This window comes from Aulonocara sp. 'chitande type north' Nkhata Bay, linkage group LG1 (assembly GCF_057382095.1).
Source record: "Aulonocara sp. 'chitande type north' Nkhata Bay isolate Kocher_YH1m ecotype deep benthic linkage group LG1, A_spYH_male_GT1.1, whole genome shotgun sequence".
Lineage (NCBI taxonomy): Eukaryota > Metazoa > Chordata > Actinopteri > Cichliformes > Cichlidae > Aulonocara > Aulonocara sp. 'chitande type north' Nkhata Bay.
This window is the reverse complement of record NC_141344.1, coordinates 23,631,286-23,656,451: the sequence shown is the minus strand read 5'-3', so window position 1 is coordinate 23,656,451 and position 25,166 is coordinate 23,631,286. Positions and strand designations below refer to the sequence as shown.

The following is a 25,166-nucleotide window of genomic DNA, read 5'->3' as shown; positions in this document are numbered from 1 at the left end:
ATAAAACTGGTTCTTTGCTACATTGTCTGTTATCTGTGTACACATCACTGTTTCATCCCTTAAGTTAGTTGCTTTTTTTATGCCTAAATAATTCAGACGAGACTTAAAACAAAGAAAAAAGCAGCCAGTCTTCCAAAGCCACAAAAATGAAATTCAAAGTTAAAGATTTTCACCTTAAAAAGCTCAAAATGAAAACACACAACTGAAACAATATCTCTATGGCAACTACAGAAGACCAGAAACCATCAAACTGTGCAAATGTTTCGCTACAATACATGTCACTGACATTCACGATGTAGTGTGAAAACCAAGAACAGGCTTCATATGCCTCCTTCCAATATTCATTATTAATGGTGTTACTGTCTGCCAGGTGAGCCAAGCAGTACCAGGTTGGGTTCTTATTTCCTGATCAGTGGGGCTCCTAGCCACCTGCGTGCTCACAAGAATATTGTATCGTGACCTGACTCCAGCTTTAAGAGCACCACAGGTCTTCTTTGCTATTATCACCTCAGTGGGATCCTGTGCGAACAAGCCTTTGAAGCTAATAATGTCTTCTGCTTGGTCTGATATATATTTATATTGATTTATTTTGACATCACTTCACAAAGGCAAAGACGCCATCACCATGAACAACTTGTCCATTCCTTTGAGTCCCGAATAAATGATTTCATAGAATGTCTGCTTTTAATTTGTTAACTGAGCGCTTAAACTCAGAAAATTAAGTACCTTGTAATTTCTCCAAAGCCTTTCCATTCAAGGTAAAGTATTATTTTATAACAGATTATGATGTGTAAAAATGGTACAACTTTAAAAAAATAAAAAATACTAATAAGTTACTGATCTTTGCATTTCAATGTGAACAGTTATTTGTGCCAACAGTGGGCAGCAGCAGCAAACTGTATCTGAATCTGAAAATTGCTACAATTGGTTCAACTCTTAAACTTTAGCACCACTTCTGCTCTCATTCATAAGAATCACTCTTGTACACAAAACATCGATCTAAGCTACCTGAGAGATGAGCGTTTGTCTTCTATACCTGAAATTTCTCTTATGAACGCTTGCTGTAAGCGTGTGTGGGGGGCAGGGGAAGTGAAGGAAGTGAAACATCAGGGTGGCTCCTGCCAACTGCCTCTGGATGAAATGACAGAGACAGGTGCTGTAAAATCGCCCCTTTATACAAGACCCCTCTCTCACACACACATATTCATGAACACAGTGACACATGAAAGCATGCAGACACCCACTCAGCACACACAGCCTGCCAATTCACTCGGTTATTTCACTGCTCTACTTTCTAGCATGAGAGTTTCATGGCTGTGGTATCAACAGTATCTCTGTCGCAAGTGTGGCTCTGCATTCATAACCCGTTTTTTCATTTTACCCACGCTCGATGTCCGAGTTTGTCTTCAATTTCGATTTTGAGTAAAGCAGTCTTTGTGTCGAAGGAGCAGTCGTTGTGGTCCGAAGCTGTTTGCTTTCCAAAGATCCGTGTCGACCTTTGACCTGTGAACAAACTTGCTGAGAGGGTTGCAAATACTCCATTATCCCCATTGAGCCATCCCATAAACTTTCTCACTCTCAATTCTCCCTCCACGCCTCCACCCTGAACGACAATAGCCCCTTCTTAAGGCCAACACGGTCGGCTGGAACACACTTTGCAGCCTTTCAGTCGCACTTAAAATGACAGAAACGATATCACCCAGAGAGCCTCGCAGTTTTTTTGTCTTCTGCTTTGATAGAAAGAGAGGCTTAGAGAAGAATGAAAGAGACGTGTGGTGCTGTCAGTGGAGACGCTGCTAAAATATTTACCTCTATTTATGCAGCAGTCAGTGAAGTCATCAAGGGTTTACCATCAAGCATGGAGAGCATTTAGATGAACTGCTGGTTTTTGTGTATTTACTTTTACACAGGAAAAATGATAGTAACCTGCTGATATAATTTACCACCATGGGTGTGTGATTATGCATATTTTTATCCAAATCATCAATTCAGTTCAGTTTTATTTATAAAGCACTGAATCATAACAACAGTCACCTCAAGGTGCTTTATAGTGTAAGATAAAGACGCTACAATAATATGAACGAAAACCCCAACAATCAAACAAGCCCCTTGGAGCAAGCACTTAACTACAAGCTGTAGAAGAAAGGAATGTTTAAAGCCTGATCTCACAAGTAGAGAGGGTGTCTGTCTCCTGAGTCCAAACTGGGAGCTGAAGCTGAAGGCTCTGCCTCCCATTCTACTTTTAAATACTCTAGGATTCACAAGTAAGCCCGCAGTCTGAGAGTGAAGAGCTCTATTAGATTGATATGGAAATTAGAGATCATCCAGGCTTTTTTGTACTTAAGACATTTTCTTTGGTGTAACTATTTGCTGTGAATGTAAAGAAAACAGTCTGAAAGAATATATGTGTGTAGAATATTTAGAATAACACCTCTTTGTTTTCATGTAGTGATTTATATCAGGTTAATACGACATTGCTATCTTGCTGCTCGCTTTAAGGCTAAAGTCAATACAACCAGTTAAAGGTTGAAAGTAGCTCACCTGCTCTGCCTGAAGGTAGTTACAATTCTAAACAGCTTGAATCTGCAGTTATTTAAAAGCGCAATTTTATATTTCAGTACTACAGATTAACAGTAAAATGCGTATCGTGGGTGCTGAGACATGTGTTACACACCATCTAAATAATGGGCTTTATTCAGCTCTCTGGGATTTCTTCAGCAGTTTGTCTTTAGAGATGTCCTGATGTAACAAGTGTATGAGTTAATGCAGTAATACTGTCTGACTGTTACAATGGAGTGATCCTTGCTTGCTGGCATGAGACATGTGATGCTGTAGCACCAGTTTAGAGTTTGAAGCCCGACAAACTGCGAAAGTATTTCATTTTATCCACAATCGAAACCTCTTCAGCTGAAGAAGTTCCACAAAAAACGCTGCACATATCAGACGCGATCTTTGTACTGAACCGCAAAGCAGCGAATTGTCTTCAGTTTTAAACAGCTCATCTTCTAACATAAATAGTTATAAATGTTTATGAATGCAACATTTGTGCGTGTGTGTTTATTATTGCCAAAACCTGGCTCTGGAAAGCAATATATAAATTGCTCAATCTGCCCTGTGAGATACTTTTTTGAAAAATGAGCCAAGCTTTTAAGCGTTATGTGATATTTTTAAGCGTTAGTGGGTGGACAAGATTAATGGGTATATCAGAGGGACAACTCAGGTAGAGCAATTAGGGGATGAAGTTAGAGGCAAGGCTGAGATGGTTTTGACATGTACAGAGGAGGGATGGTGGATATATCGGACAGCTGCCAGGCAGAAGGAAAAGAGGAAGACAGGAAGTGAAGGAGGACATGCAGAGTTTGTTTTTTGACGTATTTGTAAGTGGAGCAATACTGGTGTTGAAACAATATTTGAGTCGGAGCTGTTGAGCAGTTGAGAGCCTGAAATCTTTACGGCATCATCATCCATGTAATGCCTCCTCATGAGCTCATTAAGGTGCGGTCTGCCCGCACGCAGCGCTGGTGCTGTCATAGCTCCGCAGTGTCCATCACAGTTTTTCCAGATGCTATATCACTGCACACATATGACAACACTTTTTACATTCTGAAGAAATCTTCCACTAAAGTCATCTTTTCACTTGCCCTTTATAGCGGTTTTATTTTACACTGTGGGCCACATCCGGCCCACTTTGACCTGAAGTGTGCAAGACTAATGAAACTCCTCTATCCTGTCAGTGTAAAGAAGCTTAAGGTCTCATTTAATCCCTGAAATATCTGAGCATAAGAAAAAGGAGTGCACTTTTAACAGTGTGCCTCGGTTATTTTAATTATAAAATTGTTTTTTTAATAGATTTATTTATTTGTTTGTTTGTTTTTTACTGTGGAGACATTTCTATGGTAGTTCATGGAAAAACATTTGCCATTTAATTGTTTATCTATTGCTTAATTACACTGGTGTTGCGTGAATGGCAGTGGAGGAGGTCTTCATCAGTAGGAAAAGCTATAGTTAAAAATCTCAGCCCTCCTTCACGTTTTCCAAAACCTTCCAGTGGGCCAGATTGGAGTCTTTGGCATGCTGATTCTGGCCCCCGAGCCTTATGTTTGACACCCTTGCTTTATAAAATTGAGGTGTGGATTTGCAGGTATTACATTAGATTGATTAACTGGAAATGGTTCAACTTTCTCTCTCCTATAGACTCACTCTTTTCCAAGCTGTAATCACTAAAAAGACTTTTAGAGGAGAAATCAGCTTAAAAAGAATCAACATAGCGATTAGTTCTGCAGTTTAATGCAACAGAACTAATAATGCATTTTTAATTGTTTTACATCCCGTCTGGTCTTTCTTTCATTCACTTCTTTTGCTTTGTGTCTCTGAAGTGTTTAAAACTCATTCACTGGTGAAGACACAGTGTCTGTCTGCACCGCTAACAGCTGCCCTGGCTCTCTCTCCCTCTCCCCCTCTCTCTCTCACTGGACTTGTGAGTGACAGCACATGTGCTGGGATACATGGGAGGCCTGCTTCTGAAATTCTAACTCCATGACTGTGAGACATACCCCAGCTATGGACAGGGTGGAGCTGTGAGAGACAGATGCTGTGAGAGGAAAAGGGGGAGAGAGAGACAGTCTGAGAGCGGTTGGAGAGAAGGGAAGAGAGGGACGGGTTTCAGGGTTGGAGAGTCAGGCCTGTTTTGTTCAGGGGAGCCGCTCAGCAGCCCGGTTCTTTGTGTGGACCCTCAGATTTTTCAGTCATCAGAGATCTGTCTGTGCTGAGTTTCTGAGTGTAGGAATTGAGGATGGCGGTCCGGATGTTGATGGTGTGCGCGCTCGCTACGTTGGTTTGTCGGGTAAGAAAAAATCTTTGTCTCCTCATACCACCTGTTGACTGAGATGAACAAACTTTCATGATTTATTGGAGCTTTAGGCTACGTGTGTGTGTGTGTGCGTGCGTGCGTGCGTGCGTGCGTGCGTGCGTGCGTGCGTGCGTGTGTGTGTGTGTGTGTGTGTAGTTGATTAAAAAGGCAGCCAGTTTTTAAAACATCCAAACTGGTCGCACTGACTTATAGCAGTTTTGTAGCAGATGCTGAGAGGTGAATATTAAACTCAGTGCACAGGTGCCTGAGCTATTGGAGGGAGTACATGTGCTCCACTTTCTGCATGCTATAAAAATATCAGCGAGAAGTAACTGAACGCATGTATCAGACTGGCTGTGACCATGTGAATCTGTACGGATCTACACTGGGCCAGCTTCCAAGAACCTCTCTGCTTCCTGCTCGTGCTCTTGTTTAGAGGACGACCTTTAGCTGCTCTGCTCTTTAAATATACAGTTTATGTTTTTACCTGAAACGTGTCCTTGGCCAAGCAGTAACTCATTTTCATCAATAGACGCACCATTCACCGGCTCTGCAATCAGAGATTGGGCCTGATATAAACATTACATCCAAGTCTGAGGAGGATGATGGAGTGTTTTGAGGAACAGGAGACTCCAGATGTGTACAGAGGGCTCATGGCATCATTAGTAGCCCCTGTCAGCAGACACCATTATGAAATCTATAATGGAGGACAATGTAAACTGACTTATTGCCTTCCAACCACCATCAGTCCTCTTCTCTGTTTGGAGTAGTAATGCAGCCCAGGTTTCGTGAGGGAAGTCTTGCCATGATGTTTTATAATTCACTATAAATGTGGCTGATCCTATAAAGCTATCAAAATGAACGGTTCGCATGTTTTCCGTCGGTTTCTCTGATCTGCTGCTCGGATCATTTGGGTATTCGGTAACTAATAATAATGAGATAATATACATTGTCTCTTTTGGTCACGCGTGTGATAAATCACTGACACCGGCTACAGAGGAAGCTATTTTGTCACAGGACATCAGTAACCATTTTATTTATAACTCTTCACATATGCACATAAATAATCCTGTAAATGATTTGAAAGCTCAGTAAACACTGAAGTGACCTTTACAGTTCAGGATCCCAGTCCTCAGGTCTGATATCAGACAGCTGCTTAGGCTCTGAGTGTAGAGGGTGATAGGGGATCACATTGCTCCTTCAAACGCTGGAGGTGTTACAAGTCCCAGAGTGAGAGTAAAACATCCATATAATACAATATAACCTAAAAAAAAAGCAATCATTTATGGCTCTTCTGAAAACTGTCTATTAGCACACATGGAGCAGCAGATTTATGGTAGGTACAGTGGTCGGTGTCCAATGCTAAAATCATTCTTTCATGGTCTTCAGCTTATCCTTACCATGGTCACGGGGGGGCTGGAGCCTGTCCTATCTACCATAGCCCAGAGGCAGGGTACACCCTGGACTGGTTGCCAGTATGACGCAGGGCTAACACAGAGACACATTCGCACCAATGGCCAATTTAGAATGACCAGTAGCCCTAACCTCATGACTTTGGACTGTACTGTGTGAGTGAGTGAATTCGACTTTTGGTAGAATTTCCTTTGAGTTAAGTAGAAAGGTGCTATATAAGTATTGGTCCAATTACAACGTAAGCAATTGTTGTTCACATATGAGAACTTCCCAAATACCTGTTGCCTTATTTCGGATTTGATATATGTTGTGGTTTGCCATGCAGCTTCCAACGCTGGACCAAAGCCTTCATACGTGTCACAATCTCCTCATGTCACCAATCCAGTTCAGTAAAACGTTTAAGAAGATTGCAGATACAGATTTCTGTTCTGGCTGCCGCTTCCTGTGTAGACCTCTACACCAGCCCAGCATCCACTTCAAAACTCTAGGGAGTTGTTTCCTCATCAATCCCTAATTTGTATTTGTATCATACTTTTGGGGAGCGATGAGCTTGGAGTCTAGAAACTCTAAGTATATTATTCTTCTGCACTGCTGTAATGACTGATTTTTGATTGAGATTGGTTTAAATGCCCAAACACAATAGAAATGTACCGCATGAACCCTTCAACCAAAGCAAACAAGATGAAACTGATGCAAAGCCCATGTGTGGAGTAAACCGTTCCATAAACCAATCAGAAGAGAAGTACGTAAACAAATCAAACTGATTACTCTTTAGCTGCGTTCTCCCTGAGTATGTCTGCCTGTCTGTGCATAAAACCTATAAAAAGGGCTGTAAAAATGCAAATGTGTAATTGGACACACACTTCTGCCCTTTCCACAAATACCTGCTTCAAAGTTTAGGCAGTTTTCCGGAGACAGCTTGTTTTTAATACAAAATCTTTTAATACAAATCTTACAGCAGCGATTGAGCTGAACAGACATCCATCTTCTAGGATGAATGAGTCAAAGGTGTAAAATAAAAGGAAGGAAGGAGGACAAATGCATCTTGTATTCATTATTTTTGCTCATGCCAAACGGTTCTATTTTAGCAAGTCACCACGTGTACACAACAGACCGAATTAACACACATAGCATATAAACAACTTACCCCAAATCTTCAATCTGAATGAAAAAGAAATGTGTTCAAAGTAATCCCAGCCAGCGGTCCTAAGACGTTACAGATGGACACGCTGGGCAAATGCACAAACATTTTGGGCATTGTTTCTCTTCTGTGTACACTTCACAAGTGAAAGAAATTTGTCAAGGTCTCTGCTACATAAATAATCAGAGTAAAATTAATTGAACCATCAGCGGTTGTCAGGCCACTCCAAAGGCTTTCACTAGTGTCACCTGATAGCTTTCAGTTGTGTTTTAATTTTTCAGTAAGCTGTTTGAACTCGAGTGTTGGTGCCTGCTTTGGGTACGCTGTGGCGAAGAGAGGGCAACAGCCACAGCTGTTCCCAGATGCATATGTGATGCCATTTGTCCCGCTCTGTAATCCCCCCTTGCGGAAAGAGGAGTGCGTCGCATCTGGACCATGAAATCGGGTACAAATCAAGAGTGTGGAGCGGCTGGCCAGCTGGCGCTGAGGTCTCACTCATCGGAAACAATCAGTCAGAGGGTCTGAATCACAGGTCCTGCTGGGTGTGGATACCTGCAGGCTGTTTGCGCTAGCTAGAGTTTCAGAAAGAGCAAAGGGTACAAAATACAACTTCAATTTCATAAAAAAAAGATTCAGCTAAGCAGTAAAGTCAATTTCCTTTTCTTTGTGTTGCCTCTTTCTTACAGACTGAGACGTGGAAAGCCGTGTGGTGACAGTTGGTAATTTAGAGGTCATACATATACTCACGCACCCTCAAGAATAACTCAGCAGCAGTGCTATGATGGGTTTCTACCATGGACCATTTGTATCCCTGGTGAAATCGTAAATTAACACATACAGAGATGTTAAAAGGACATCCAAATGACTTGGACGCATGCAGCATTTCTTGAAAACTGCTGAGTAGTTTGTTAAATACTGTCATAACTTCTTTTTCATGAGAATTATTACTTTGAGTTTCCTTGTTTTGATGTTCCTGAATTTAGTGGCTGTTATATTGTGAATAATTCAAGCCCAAGACTTTTATCTTGCATAATGTTTTTTTATTCCTGGAAACTTTAAATTTCCACTAAGTAGGTTTTAATCACATATTTCCCAACAGTATAAGCTTACAGTGATGCTTCCACCTCCAATGAGTCTAAGAGGTCTTGAGGATGAATAGACTGTTTTTGTTGTTTTATATATTCCAGTTAATAGGATTTGTACAATGCATTTTCTTTACTAAAGGCCTCAAGGTGCTTTATATTAAAGGTAAAGACTGTGATCACGCAACCCCCTATGAGCAAGGATTGGCAACAGTGGGAAGGAAAAACTCCCTTTTAACAGGAATAACCTCCTGCAGAACCAGGCTCAGGGAGGGGCAGCCATCTGCCATGATTTTTTGGGGATGAGAGGAGGATCACGGGACAAAGACATGCTGTGGTCGAGCCTGAGATTATTAATAACTAATGATTAAATGCAGAGTGGTTCCTAGCAGCCTGGACCTGATGCAGCATAACTCAGGGAGGATTCTTGGTCATCTGATCGAGCCTTAACTATAAGCTTTATCAGAGTGGAAAGTTTTAAGTCTAATCTTAAAAGTAGAGAGGGTGTCTGTTTCCTGAATCTCCTGAATCCAACCTGGGAGCTGGGTCCACGGCTGAAAGCGCTGCCTCCTATTCTACTTTTATCTTAGGAACCACAAGTAAGCCTGCAGTCTGAGTGTGAAGTTCTGTGTGGATGATTGTAAAGTGGCCAGTACAATAATTGTACTGGCCACTTTAATATAACCCAACACTTCACAGATCACGTTGTTTAATTTTATTATTTAGTAACTCCATGCTTATTTTTGCCCCTAACAAATCTACTTTTAGCTGAATTTTACAGCCTTGCATTGCATTCCTAAAGCTCAGACATCTGTTCTAAGGGGGAGGCACACTTGTTGTGCCACCATAAATAGGGTATATATGCCCATGTCAGGCAATCATGACTTAGCAAAGAGTGGAGCTGTGGGATCAGTACTGCTGGTGGCTGAGCGGTCGAGAGTCTGTGCTTGAGGTCCGGTAACAGAAGTGACCTGAGGGACACCTGTGTGACCTCTAGCCTGCAGCCGGGGGGACTCCCTGGTATGCTGCAGGCATGGCTTCTCAAACACTCAGTGTTTTCTTGAGCTATTTGTGCGACTGTTACACAAATGCATGCAGAAAGAAGATACTCAGGCTGATAGAGATTTGGTGCAAGGATAAACAGAGGTGCTGACTTCACTACAGACATGGTGAATTGTCAGGGACAAGACTTCATCAATATAATGTCATTTTAAATACTACAAAGCCTTACTTTTGCTTTTAATCTCTCCCTGTTATCCTTCACTATTTTACACCTTGTAACTTGTGTCTCTACTTTACAGAATATTTCAGATGACTCCCATATTGTGTGAAAAAACATTGTTTTGCAACCTGTGGCATACATTTCCATTGCCTTTTTTGTAACAGTGGTTCATGTCCAACAAATAATGCATTTGTAACAGTAACAGTACTTGGAAGGTGGACAGCTCAGAGGGCTCTGTGACGGAATGTCTCAGATTGAGTGCATTTGCAGGGTTGACAATAGTGGCAGTAGTTTTACAGTAATCGCCTCATGATGAATTGCTGGTATGCATGCCTGACATTGTGTTTGGATGGAACAGATATGTGTCTGCGTATCTTTTCTTTTAATACTAAGTAAGTATTAAAGTAATTTAAGAAAGTTCGTTTTTACTGCAAATTACATCACTTAGAAAACATTATGTGCAACAGAAAACCTAATAGATTTTCCCCCAGTGGAACTTACCACATGCAACATAACACATATCCATCTCTTGCTTCACAGTATTTCAGTACTCTTCACAGTGTGATGGTATGCTTTTTTCTCCGAAGCCGGCATCAGTGAGTTAGAGTCAAACTTTCTCGAACCTGTTAAAGACTCCTTAGAGTGCTTAATGGTTCTTGCTGTGAAGGCACGTCGTCCCCAAACGAGGCGTCCGTGGTCCTGTGAGGGTCCGAGGTGAAAGGCCAAACTGTAAAAGTATCTGGGAAAAGCCTCTAAAAACAGTTAATCTGTGTGTGGTGTCGTCGCTCAGCCTGTCAGGAGAGGCACTCGCCGGTCTAATTGGTAACACGACACTTTGGTGCTGCCGCATTTCGGTCTGGTAAAAGCATTTTAACAGTGCTGATGGAGACACTGTCTTCCAAAACACAGCCTCATCTTAAGTTGAAGCAATGGGACAAGTCAGTGATTCAGAGTGTTTAAAAAGAGAAACAAAGAAAGAAAAAGTTAAATGTCGATTTGTTATCAGGGGTTCATGTTTGAAAACCTCTTGTTGCTGATGTTGTGATGGTGTTTTCTTCACCATGGAAATAACCCCATCATCATCCACTTTAACTGTCTTCTCTGATTTGTCCGGCGTTTTTGTGTTGCTGAGCTTCTGAGTGCATTCATTTTTTTAAAAGAATGAATCAGTCGCTTTTTCTATAGATTTGTTTTTGGGGTTTTTTTGTTGTTGTTGGGGTTTTTTTTTTTAGCCTATGACATGCGTTACTTACACATCTCATCTATGGGCCTCATATTTAAAAATTTCAAGCCTCTGATAGAGAAATGGAAGATACGGTATTAAAATGGCTGTAAGTCCTACTCATTTACATCATGGGCCACCTACAGCCAACTTAGATCTTCAGTGGGTCGGCCCACTGACACGCCCCTTTCTGTCAGTCAAGAAGCTTAACTAACATACTAACTGTACTTCTAATACTATAGGTATTTAAGTAACTAAAAAGTTTACCTTAATTACTTTGGTTTAGTGTAAAAGGCCATGGAGAAGATTTTTATCAGCTGGAAAAGTTGTAAAACTTGTTAAAAGTACAGTTAAAAGTCCTCCTTCACATTTTCCACTACTATCCAGCAGGCCAGATTGGAGTCTTTGGCAGGACAATTTTGGCCCTTAGGCCTTATCTTTGATAACCCTCTCCTACACAGTTACTAAGTTCATTCATCTGGTCAAGGCTTTTCTTTGTGCCGTTTGCATGCTCTTCCTGAGAGTGCATTCTCTTCAGTTTTTGCATTTAAGCGGAAGAAAGTGGATGGTTGATGAATAAATTTAAACCCCTTGAATCAAAGCTGGAAGTCTCCACTTCAATCACATATTTCTTGCTTTATTTAAAATATACTGCGTTTGCACGCAGACCACCACCATAGTGGAGTGTTAGAGAAAAGTAAGCAGGTTCCTGACAGAGGAAAAGCTACAAAAATCGTTTCTTTGTCCAACAAACCTGTTTTCAGTCTTTTAAATAAAGCAGACGAGATGAGCTCTGCAAAGTTTTTCAGTTGCATGAACTTGCATTGTTACTGACTTCACTGCAGCTGGCCGTGTGTGCATTCTTAAATGTGACCAATTCAGACAAAATTAGAAAGTTCTGTATTTGGAGAGGAGGGGAGCAACTGTGATGCAGCTGTTGTTGATTTTAAGATTAACCAACAATGCAGTATGTGTGCTATGCCTGTAGAAGTTTGTGAGTTCATATATCGGAAGTCTTTAGTATGAAAGGAGATAACTATCAAAGCGATTTGGTGTGGGTGACACGCACTGCTGGAATCTGAATGTAAACATCTTTGCCAGTGTGTAGATGTTGATGGCTACAAAAAGTTAAATAGGTATCCAGGCGTTGGGAATATAGAACGGTCTAAGATTAGCCTGCCCTCTGACTCGACCTGCAGATGCCAGCAGTGGCTGCCATTCCTCCATTCACTGTCCCAGCAGCATACCAGAGGATCAGTATAGCAGATCACTCACCCTAGAGACAGGATGGGCTCACAGCCCGTTTAAAAAATATTCACAATTTTCTTTATCCATTACTCAGCATATTTACGCACCCTATAAAACTTTCATGAAATAGGTTAACAATTAATAGTTAGACATGTACTGCATGTGTGTAAATGCAAAGAGAGATATATGAGAAAGCCTTTTGCATAGCTGATAGATCTGCCTTTATTTCTGGTCTTGTGGGTCGAGCCTCTGAGCTCTTAAACATATGAGGAGTAATCCTGAGAACAGTCAAATCCCAAAGAGAAGCAGGAAGCAACTTACAGAAATGTGTAAATAAGCTTATGCGGGGGTGGGTGTTTGGTCTCTGCACATGCATGTATGTCAGTCTCTATGTGTGTGCATATATGAGTGGGGGGGAAATCATGTATATGAGCGTGTCTGTGGAATTCCTACAGCCGAACAGATCCGTAAGGTGACCCCAAACTCCCAGTCAGGTGCAGAGCTGAGCATAAAGGGGAATTTGTGAGTGTGAGCAGGAATGCGGGTGGGAAAGCACAGGATCTAAATCCATAGTCGACAGCTGTTGTGTGAGTGGGCTGCTCGCATGTAATGTGTGTGTGGGTGTTTTGGGGCGTACACAATCAGGACGAGCAATGTGCTGAAGGAGAGCCTGTGAAATGAGCAGGACTGTTTTTGTTTCCTCGTCCTGAGATGAATTTGCACCCAGATCAAAGGATGATGACATGTTAGTGGGTGTAACCTGAATCTGCGGCCCTGCTCCCCTTCAGCCCCCAGACAATCCCACAAACTCCACATCACAGATGGCCTCGGCTCTACGCTGCCATTCCATCAGGCCACAGGGAGCGTTAGAGCTCTGAGGAAGACTCTCAACATTGATTTAAACAGCTGCAAATGTAATGATATAATGTGTGTATTCCATGAAGGTGACTTACATGTGATCTGACTGCTGCACATTATAACTCCATTACAGCTCAGTAGTAGGAAGCTGTGTGTGTGTGTGTGTGTGTGTGTGTGTGTGTGTGTGTGTGTGTGTGTGTGTGTGTGTGTGTGGTTAATGTCTAACTTCATTTTCCAGTGAGTTTCATGCTGTAATTTTTTTTCCCTCCTCCAGGTGTGGAGCTCTGCAGAACCTCACCATAGTGAGAAAGAGTTGCATCCTCAGGTCCTTCACCCATGGAGAAGTAGAGGCAAAGGGCTGATCAGAGTAAAGAGGGACTGGATCATTCCTCCAATCAGAGTGTCAGAGAATAGCAAGCAGATTCCTGAAGACCTTGTCCAGGTAAATGCCAAATTAAAACTTTTCACATCGATTCATCACTGCATTCGTCTTCTTCTTTTTCTTCTTCATCTTCTCTCATGGGTCGCCAGGTCTGTGGTTTTCATGCAAAATCAAGCACCGGACCGCTTTTCAGGTTTTTGTTACAGGCCTATTTGGCATGGTCATTAATAAATATAAATCCATATTCCATATAAAAAAATCTATTTTTACTAATTATACACTGAATATAAAACATCCAGGTAGTAACCATGGTGGCATCACGCATTGGGTGGTAAAGTCCAGTTCAATAAGGAGAGAGCATTTGAAGAACTGAACATGATTTGTGATTTATTGAAATATAAAGTCTGAGTAATAAACTTTTTGATGATCAGAAGTGAACATAGCAAAGCAGTGCCGTGTTAGGAAGTAGACCAGAACCCTCCAGAGTCCAGACACTGGTGTTAGCAGAGGCGAAGCAGGTGGAGATTTGAACGAGAATCTCTATCTGGCACGGAAGCGGTGGATTGGGGGAGGATGGGGGTTGCACGGATGAGAGTGAGGTTTAAAGCACATGGGACTGAGGCTGACTGGCTTGCAAAAGGCAGACAAGAAAATGATTGGGCCAGGGTGATGACGACACCGTGGGAAAAGCAGGGGGGGAGTAAAAAAGAGACTAGGAGCCCCCACCACATCCAGCAATGCAATGCAGATGAGGGAATACAGAGCTTCTTGACTGAATTTATATATAAGCTTCATTCATGAAGACATTTGCTTATTGTTTTGAAACCAGGCATAATGACATCTGAGAAACTGAGGGGCACTGCACACTCATAGGCTTTGTACAGATTTCCCAACAAGGTGCTAACTTTTGCAGGTGCAGTAAATAAAGAGTTTGGTGACTTCCTTCTAAAGACTAAGTCCACGCTAATTGTGTTAATTAGTGAGGACTGAATCCTATTAAGTTGATTTCTTTAATATTGAACAACACTGACTGTAAATTTCATTCAAACATATTACACACAACATAGAGCCGTTGTTGCAGACTTCCCATGACCTAAATGTACAAATCATACCTTACACTGAGAAATAGCCATTTTATAGAAAAATTATTACATAAAAAAAATACAAACTTGTTGTATTGATTAGTCTCACAGCCCTAATTGTCCACAAAGTGACTCATTTGAAGTTTTTGATGATCATCAGCTTTCTCTAATCTTTCTGTCCAGATCAAATCTGACAAAATCTTCACCGGTGAGGTAATCTACAAGTTAGAGGGACAGGGGGTTGACCAGGAGCCCAAGAACCTGTTTGAGATTGATGACAAGACAGGGGTGATCAGGAGCAAGCAGCCACTGGACAGAGAGAAGTACAGCAACTTCACGGTAAGACTGCGTTTATGGGAGTTAAGTTTTAAAGCACAGGTCGCCAGAAGTGCTAACTTACACAAGCTACAACGTGCTGTTTAAGAGCTCCCGTGTGTTCCAGAGCATGTTTCTGCCTTAAAGCAGACAGGAAAAAGCAAAACAAAGCAAAGCCAGAGGTCAGCTTTCCAGGGATCTTTATGAGCATCTCGGGAAGGACTTCTGAATGTTTGAGATCATATGACTTGTGATGTAACCCTGACCCAAACATCCTGCTCTTTTCTTTCTGCCAACACATGTTGTGTTCAGATAATGTAAAAGTCTAAAGACACCTTGAGGGGATTGCTGGATATGGAAGATTGTTTCTGCCACTGGAAAAAAAACCAACCATGTATAAGTCAAAATTTAAAACTTCTGAGAAAATAAGTTCAATTCAAGTTCAATTTTCAACTTAGCTCTGCCGATCATGCTTCCATAGTTGGATGTTTGTGGCAAGCACAGTGATATTTGATTCTAACACATTTTCTGTTGTATTTGTATTGTGTGTGTGTGTGTGTGTAGCTTAAAGCCTTCGCGTTGTCCCCCAGTGGAGAGCGACTGGAGAATCCGACCACCATAGAGATATTAGTGCTGGATCAGAATGACAATAGACCTGTCTTCCCTCACAGCCCGTTTGTGGGCACTGTCTCTGAGTTCTCAGTCCCAGGTACACACATATATGACCCATTTAGATAATAACAAGCAAACTATTTTTTTCACCTAATAGTCCATTTTAAAGGCACGGCGTTTTGTAACGTTGGACATTTTCTCAATGAAGTCCTGCAGTCTCAGCACCAACGCCACACATCCGTGATCCACTCTGATGGATCTTTTGAGGGACTTTATGAGATCTGTCCCGCTGACCTGAGCTCTCAATCATTCACGACAGGCACATCGGTAATGACAGTGACAGCCACAGATGTAGACGACCCAATGACAGAAAACGCTGTTCTGAGCTACTCCATCATTGACCAGGAGAGCATTCCTCCCAACGCCATTACCAAGATCATGTTTGGCATCAACAACAAGACAGGTGCCATCTACACAAGAGATGTAGGCCTGGACAGAGAGGTAAACAGGAGGAGGGCTTTTGCAGAGCATCATAATGCTTTTATTTCACTAACGTGCTGTATTGCGTCCCGTAGGTGGTGAAAGAATTCAGGTTAAAACTACAGGTGGCTGATATGGGGGGCATGGGACTAACAAGTGAAGGTGTGGCAATCATACATGTTTCTGACATCAACAACCACGCACCGCAGTTCAGCCCTGACTCAGTAAGTCTCAGAAGTCTCAGGAAAATACTTTCCGTAATTTTAGGATCTAACCTGTCACTTCAATTTGTTATCACGATCGGTGATTTCTTTTCTGTTTGTGGCGCGTGTAGTACAACATGACAGCGGTGGAGAACAGGAACGACTACGAGCTCGGACGAGTGAATGTGACAGACAGAGACGATACTGGAACGAAAAACTGGAAGGCCAGATACTTCATTTCAAATGACTACAGAGGAAACTTTGCTGTCCATACTGATCCCATCACCAACCAGGGGGTCCTCACAGTGGTGAAGGTAAAGCCGGGGAGGGGGAGGGAATGTTTCCAAAGCATTCACAGAAACAGGGACAACAATGTGGTTCTTTATTAAATATTGAACATTATTAAACAGGTAAAAGTTGGGGACTTACATAAATTTGATAATTTAATCATTAATAATTTATACAGCAATAGCTGTAATAGAATAGAAAAATAGCAATAATAGAAAAAAATGACATGACAAGACAAGAAGATCTTTCTGGTGTCCAGGATTGTTGTAAATCGCATGCTTTTTTTTTTCAAACTTTATTGAAATTATAAAGCGAACAGTCAGTCATTCCAGTTCAGTTTGTACAGTAGACATACAAGGCAAATAAGAGTAACAATATACAGTACAATGAAATAAGAAGGATAAATAAGTAAAGGAGAAAAAAAGAAAAGAAAAAAAAAGGGGGGGGGATGTGACAGACTTCATAACAACTTTGTACTTGAAAGTTGTGACAGCTCATTCGTTAAACATTTCTGAATGAATTTCAATCAATGATAAACCTTTTTTATTGGAAGTTAATTTAAGAGAGTTTAAGTAATATTCAATTTCAATCAAAAACAAATTAAATGATGGGGTTGAGTCTTGAAATTGACATTTATGTATATGGAATTTCCCTAATAAGATATTAAGATTGACAATGGCACATTTTTTTTCCCTTTAGTTTCAAAATAAGTGATAATGTTCTTCCCTTCAATTTTGATTTCGTATGTTGTCTTGCACAGTATATAATTTTCAAGCTCTCTCCAAAATGTAGCACTATATGAACAGCCATAAAACAAATGAGTAACACTTTCAAGTTCAGTTTTACAAAAGGTACATTTTCTATCAATGTCACAGAATCTTGAAACATACGTGTTGGATGAATATATGTTATGTAATATTTTCAAATGTAATTCTCTAACTTTGTTTGTAATACAAAATCTAAAAGGAACAAGCCACGCTTTATCCCAGTTGATATTATCAAAACTAGCATTCCAAAAAAACTTCCCTCTTGGAGTTATTTTCTTCGCATTATACAAACATTCTCTAATATGTTTATTGGTGCATTTCTTGCTTAAGAAATCAATACCATTTATATAAAGACTGTTAACGGATGCATGTGGTGTGTTCTGTTTTTTGTAGCTTTTCATCAACTCAGTCAGTCCGCTGGGAACGGACTTTATTACAGAGCTAAAATCTTTAAATTTGATAGGGAATGTTTTTTCTGTAATAAAGTCATTGTAACTAAGTAGCTGGCCTTCAGAGTCAAATAAGTCTTTTAAATATATTATATTTTTATCAATCCAATTCTGCAAATATAGTGATTTGTTCCTCTTAGTAATACATTCATTATTCCAGATAATAGATCTATGTGGAGAAAAGTTATGTGAATAACATAATTTCCAAGCCAACAATGCCTGTTGATAAAATGCAGACATTTTAACTGGTAACTTTGATATACTGTAATTACAAGACAATAGGAAGTGTAAACCTCCAACATTTCTAAAAATGTTATGTGGAATGAAATGCCATAATGATCCAGGAGATTTTAAGCATTCTTTTACCCATTTCACCTTAAATGTATAGTTCAGATCCATGAAGTCCAGAAGGTCAAAACCACCTTTATCTTTAGGTCCACAAAGCAACGATTGTTTTAGATGATGGTGCTTATTCTTCCATACAAAGTTAACAAATAAGTTATTAACATTTTTACATGTGGAATCATACACATTAAGGGAAAGGGCTGGATACACAAATCTGGAAACACCTTCAGCTTAAGTCAAAAGGATTCTACCAAAAATTGATAGGTGTCTTTGGAGCCATAAGTTCAGTATAGTTTTAGTTTTTCCATCCTGGGAGAAAAGTTGAGTTGTTGACGCTCTGTGTCATTCTTACAGACATGAATACCAAGGTATCTAACACAGTTTTTGACAGGAATATTGTATAAGGATTTGACATTTGATTGGTACAAACTTAAAATTTCACATTTAGATTTATTTAGTTTTAAACCAGAGGCAATTGAGAAATCATTTATTAATTAAATAGCATTTTCAATCTGATCTTTGTTTTTTAAGAATAAAACGGTGTCGTCTGCTAGTTGGGTCACTCTGATTTCTTTACCAAAAATAGATAAACCTTTAATGACTGGGATATTTAAAATGTGTAATGAAAGTGGTTCAGCCGCAATCAAAAATAAAAAGAGTGAAATTGGGCAACCCTGGCGAACAGATCTCATGACTGGAAATCTTTTAGTAGTATTTGGATATAGTATAACACAACTGTCAATATTTTTATAAAACATTTCGATAGTTGACACAAAGTTTGGACCAAAACCAAAGGTTTTGAGTGCTTTAAATAAGAAATAATGCTCTACCATATCGAAAGCTTTATAAAAATCAAGAAACACAATAAGGGAATCATCATCTATATTGTCAGAGTAGTCTAATAGGTCAAAAATAAGCCTTATGTTTGAACTGATATGGCGGTTGGTCATAAATCCGGTTTGCGTTTCAGCTATGATCTCATCAAGATTTTTCTTTAATTTTTTGGCATAGACCAATGAGATAATCTTATAATCTATGTTCAAAAGAGTGATAGGTCTCCAATTTTCTATAACAAGAAGATCTTTATCAGGTTTAGGAATTAAAGTTATAATACCCTGTTTCATGCTTGTGGACATTTCTTTTCCATCAAGGCATTCCTTAAATAATTCTAATAAAGGATCAACAATGATATCCCAGAACTGTAAATAAAATTCCACTGACAAACCATCATTACCTGGAAATTTGCCCTTTTTCATTGATTGAATTGCCTCTGAAATTTCTGATTTTATTTCTGAGATAGTTGGTGCAAAATTTTTAACTGACTCGATAAATCTATCACAATCATTGATATTACAATTTGATTTGTATATATATTTGTAGAATGAACCAACATGTTTTGAGATATCTAAATAATTAGTGGTTATGTTATTATCAATCTTAAGAGCAGATATATTGTTTCTTCTTTGGTTTCGTTTCTCAAGAGCAAAAAAGTAACTAGAATTTCTTTCACCTAGTTCTAGCCATTTTGCTTTGGACCTTATAAAAGCCCCTTTAGCCATGTTAATATATGCATTATCTATTTATTCCTTTAGTCTTTTCAATTTAATTTCTTCATCATCTGATAGAGCATCTTTCTTCATTAATATGTTTAATTCATTCATAATACTGATTTCTTTAGTGTCATGTCTTTTTTTAATTTCTTTGCTTCGCCTTATTGCCGCTTCCGTTACCTTGAATTTGAAAAATTCCCATTTTAGTGTGTGATTCATATTGGTATCCCCGAATATCTGATCTGCCGTTTTTTCCACTATACTACAAAATGTATCATCATTCAATAAATTATTATTTAGCTTCCAAAAACCACGTCGTTTACTTTGACTTTGTTTATTGCCAACTAAGTGAATTGTGATCAATTTGTGATCAGTTAATGGAGCAAAATCATGAGAAGATTCTGAAACAAAATGTAAACATGGAGAAGATATTAACCATAAATCAATTCTGGATTGTAGAGATCTATTTGCATTGCTCCAGGTAATGTAAATCGCATGCTCAAAAATACTGACATAAACAACTGACATCACCCTTTAAATCTACATGGCCATTGAGACCGTCATACTCTATCAAACACCACCATCTAGTGGATTGTATTCAAACTACATTGTGCTCAGATCCACTTTAAAGCAGAGATGTAATTTTACATTTAGACTCGATCTGAAGTGGGCCAGAGAAGTCAAACTCTACTCTGTATAAGTGTAAAGACATTTAGGTACACATTTAGTCCCTGAGAAGTCTTAACATGAAGAAAAGAAGAACAGTTTTATCAATAAGCCTCTGTTTTTCTACATGATAAATGTGGGAAATTATGCTAAAAATTCTGATAGTTCATTGCCCAGACAAATGTTCCAGTTGATGGTTTAAAACAGGAACTTTTCCGTCATTTAATTGTTTATCTTTTAGTTTACTTTCCTATGCTGTGAATGGTGATGGAGAGGTCTACAGGGGAAAAAATTGAAAATCTATGCATTCCTCCACATTTTCTGAAGCCTTTCAGTGGGTCAGACTGGAGTGTTGCCAGACTGATTCTGGCCCCCGGGCCTTATGTTGACACCCCTGCTTTAAAGCCTGAATCATGAAATAATTTCCAGAAAATTTAATATATTTGCTGAACCTTCTGACAAATTAAAGGAAAAATTCATATTAATTTTCCACATATGAGTTTTAATTTGAATTTGCTACATTCACGTACATTTGTGTGTGTTTTTCATTTTTCTTAAAAAACATACTTTGTAAATATAGGCCTGTGTTTCCAATCAGATGTTAAATCCTGTTTCAGATTACATGAGATGACTGAATTTGTTGTTTTAGTTCATTTATACTTTAAGTCTCTCCTGTTCTGTATTGCAGCCCCTGGATTATGAAGCGCAGAGCGAATACCGCCTTCTTTTGAGCGTGGAAAATCTTAATCCTCCGAGCAGCAAGGCTTCCAGGCTGACTTTGAGCTCTGCCACAGTTACGGTCATCGTTGTGAATGAGAATGAAGCCCCACGTTTCAGAGAGGAGCCCATACAGATTGAGGTCCTCGAGTCTGTGAAACCTGGCACATTACTGAAAAACAATATTGCCTTTGACCCTGATAATTCTGATCTGAGGTATGATATGGCAGTGAAACAAGAGATGTTTTCCTATTTCCTAAAATAAATAAATAAATATGCGACCACGGGGTAATTTCCTCTGCTGTCTGTATGATAGGTATGAGATTAGCAGAGATCCTGAGAGTTGGCTGGACATCAACAGAGATACAGGAGACATTACAGCAAAGAGGAAGTTTAACATGAGATCTCCACATGTGAAAAACAGTATCTACACTGCTGCTGTGAAGGTTATAGGTCAGCACGTCTACTCATTCTAGACTTTTAACATAAAAAAAATCAATGTACATTCAAAGCTGATTCATTTTGTTGTTTTGCTATTGATTTACACATTGTGTATTTATCTTTTCTTGCATAGATGCTGGTGGTGTTTCAGCCACTGCTACAGTGGCGATTACACTCAAAGAGACGAACGACTTCCCTCCTCAGGTTTTCCCCCTGACTGGCTTTGTATGCAGAGGCGGCAGCAGGTCACGTAAAGGTTTGCTTCTGACTGCTGTAGATGAAGACCTTCCTCCGCAAGCTGCACCCTTCCTCTTTCAAATACCTGACGATCTGTCAGCCAACTGGACCATCACTCAAGTAAATGGTAAAGAGCAACAAGAAGCAGAATTAATGGTCGTTCACTTAGGAGCTTGCAAATATTATTTCCTCTCATTTTCTTTTTAAATTTTCTTTTTTTTTTAGATACTCATGCCATGCTTCAGCCGCTTGTAGACCTGGAGTTCAGAGACTATGCTGTCATGGTGCAGGTATCGGACTCCGGCAGCCCAGTTCTGAGTGCTGAGGCTCAGGTCAATGTCACTGTTTGTCTCTGTGACTCCTTCAGAGACTGCAAGTCTGAGGCAGGGGCAATCTTAGGCTCCAGTGTGGGAATCAACTTCATCGCACTCATTATCATTGCGGCGAGCACTGCACTCCTGCTGTGTAAGTAATTTCAGCCTTTCAATTAATGTTTAAAGCAAAAAGATTTAGCAAGATGGATGGGTTATTCGTGCAAAATAATCCATATCCATATTGCTGCTTTAGTGAAAAAGTTTGCCACAATAGGTTAAAACCTGCAATAAGTGACTTGCTTTGCATGCAGTTTAGTGCACACATAATCGCAAAGACTTATGATCCAGCCATGAGAATAACAGGCAAAACATGTATCCAAATCCCAGCATGCATTAACAAAATAAAGCTGCAATAATTAGATTAGTTAACTGACCATTTATGTTTGAAGCAAAATGTAAGAAAAAAAGTAGATACAAAAAACACCGATAATGAATAATCAGATAAACATTAATACATTCATTTTTGCAGTGCTTCTCCTCCTGGCTGTTGCTGTGACCGCCTGTGGAAGACGCCACCACATCAAGAAAGGAACAGGACTGCTCATCGGGGAATCTGAAGACGACATACGTGACAATGTCTTCAACTATGATGAGCAAGGTGGAGGCGAGGAGGATGAGGTAAGGCTAAAACACAGGTTGGGAGACCATGTAAACAGTGGCACGTGTACAGAAGACAGTCTTACTCTTTGTAATGTAATGAATGTTAATAATATTTCATTGTAACTGATGGTTTGAGTGTGTCTGACTTCTTTCTCTCACAATGCAGAACGCCTTTAATATTGACCTGCTGTGGAATCCCCATGATGCACCCCCCACCCCGGGGTCCTTTTACCCAGGGTCTGGAATTCCTCCTCGAGGGAAGCAGCCCCTTAGAAAGGACGCCCCACATAACCTTCCATCGCCCACCTACCCACGGAGACCTCCTGCAGATCCTACTGACATCGAGGACTACATTAATGACGTGAGAGGCTCCTACCATTTATTTATTTAACACAATAAATAAAAGAAAAACTTGCTCTTGAAGCAAAAACTCAATCCAAATCTACATAAAATAAAACATGCATGATTAGATTTCAAAACTCTTACTAATGAAGTTACTAACAGGTATTCTAAACGACAACCAAACACAGCACAACTAAATCTGGATTGTGTTTTCTTATGTTTACATGTGTAATCATAAAGGCATGCCCATAGCACAGAAAGACTCATACACTCAAGGGTGAATTTCATGAGTTTTAAAGTAAGTTTCAAGTTTAAAGTAGATGATTATTATCTACTTTATAGTTATGTTTTTTTCTTTGAGAGTGTTCCTGCTTCTCATCTCTGCTTAAGGCTAATGCTTTTCCCCCAAAACCCTTTATTGTCTGACCATTTCTTAATAACATTTAATTTTACACTAATGGATTACACTGGAAAAACAATTTCAGTACAGCAGATATCTGTCTGAAAGTGCTGTAATGAAATTTTAAGTGCTTCCTTCTTTATTGTTTTCTTCACTGTCATGTGCCAACACAATGCAGACGCTGGATATTGCTGCTCATCTGAAAGAGAAAACAACAAATTCGAGAGGTTTGACAGGGTTAGCTAGGACGTCTTACTTTTTTGTCACTAATTGCCAAGGGCTTGCTTATAGGGGGTCGTCTGATTGTTGGGGGTTTTGTCTATTATTGTAGGGTCTTTATCAAACAATATAAAGTGTCTTGAGGTAACTGTCGTACTCAATTGGTGCTATATACATAAAACTGAATTGAAATCTGCAGGCTTTAAAGTGTCTGTAAATAAACCACTACTTAAAAAGCCTTTACTTGGCCTAACTATAGTAGCTGATTATAAACCAACTAATCTCCAACTATGCTGCTATTTCAAACATTCTTGAAAGCGTAGTTGTAAAACGACTACATGATCATCTGCAGAGGAATGGTTTATTTAAAGAGTTTAAACCAGGATTTACAGTGCATCACTACTGAAGGTGACAAATGATCTTATGGACTCTGACATTGGCCCCATTTCTGTGCTTGTTTCGTTAGACCTCAGTGCATCATTTTACACTGTTGACACGATCATTTACAGCAGAGATTAGAACACACTGTTGGTATTAAATGAAATGTCCTGCAGTGGTTTGAGCTGTATCCATCTAATAGATTCCAATTTGAGCACGTAAAGGGGAAGTCTTTGTCACACAGGGTTCTGTAATAGCACCAATACTATTTATATTTTACGTTTAGGCACTATTATTAGAAAACACTGCACTTCTATGCAGATGATGCCCAGCTATATACATCTCCCATTTACAGGTTAAACAGCATTCCCATAGCCTTTTTTTATTTAACCTAATCAGCTAAGAAACATTTTCTTTCCTCAGGGCCTGGAAGCTGCTGACCATGATCCAAATGTGCCTCCATACGACACCGCCCTCATATATGACTATGAAGGAGATGGCTCTCTTGCAGGAAGCCTCAGCTCTATTGCTTCGGGTAGCTCTGATGGAGATCAGGATTACGACTACCTTAATGACTGGGGACCACGCTTTAAGAAACTTGCCAACATGTATGACCCGCGTTAGGGTGAACAGTATGCCACAGAAAGGATGCCTGTGTGATTGACAAGCAGTTCAGGACACAGATCATGCCTTTGGAGGTTTGTTTGTTTTTTTCTTTCTGGGCACATTTGAAATGTCCAGAGCAAGATTTAAAGTGTGTCCAGGTAAAACGAATGCTGTAAAAGCACAGGCCTTAGATCTAATGTGCCTCGTGTTTTAGTGGACACACTGACAAAAGGGCTCACTGCTAAGTTTTGTGGTTAGCTCAGGAAAAGAAAGTGAGACAGTGAGAAATTTGAGTTGAAAGGATCAGTCACGAGGAAACGAGGTGTGCATGCTACAGGGCAAAAAATGTGTTAAAATGTGCGTTCATGTCTGGCGTTGTTTGCTCTCATTCTTGGATGGCTCAGTAATGACTCATACAAGCCTGAGATTTTAAATATGTTCTTGTTTTTGTATACATGATTATTTTATAAGACTAATTTTCTTGCATATTAAATTTGCCTTTTTTGGTGACTGATCCTTCATTCCAGCATCTGTTAATCTTTTTGGAAGCCATGTCAACAAACATACTGAACCATAAAATATTCTGTAATTACTCTTTTTGGAAGTGAAGATTTTTTTTTACATATATGCATATATGCACGATTCTACCCGTGTCTAATGAATAAACCAGAACCTTTT

General features: G+C 39.7%; 1 protein-coding gene across 1 annotated transcript; it reads left to right on the top strand.

The window, feature by feature from the left end:
- The first annotated feature begins 4,643 nt into the window (after positions 1 to 4,643).
- Positions 4,644 to 25,152, top strand: cdh15 (cadherin 15, type 1, M-cadherin (myotubule)). The gene is made up of 14 exons (XM_086289173.1): positions 4,644 to 4,843; positions 13,310 to 13,477; positions 14,683 to 14,838; positions 15,379 to 15,523; positions 15,746 to 15,927; positions 16,002 to 16,130; positions 16,241 to 16,423; positions 20,863 to 21,107; positions 21,208 to 21,344; positions 21,466 to 21,696; positions 21,795 to 22,034; positions 22,413 to 22,561; positions 22,710 to 22,904; positions 24,306 to 25,152. Exons 1-14 carry the CDS (start codon positions 4,793 to 4,795, stop codon positions 24,504 to 24,506), a joined length of 2,412 nt encoding a protein of 803 aa, XP_086145299.1. The 5' UTR covers positions 4,644 to 4,792; the 3' UTR covers positions 24,507 to 25,152.
- Positions 25,153 to 25,166: the final 14 nt, after the last annotated feature.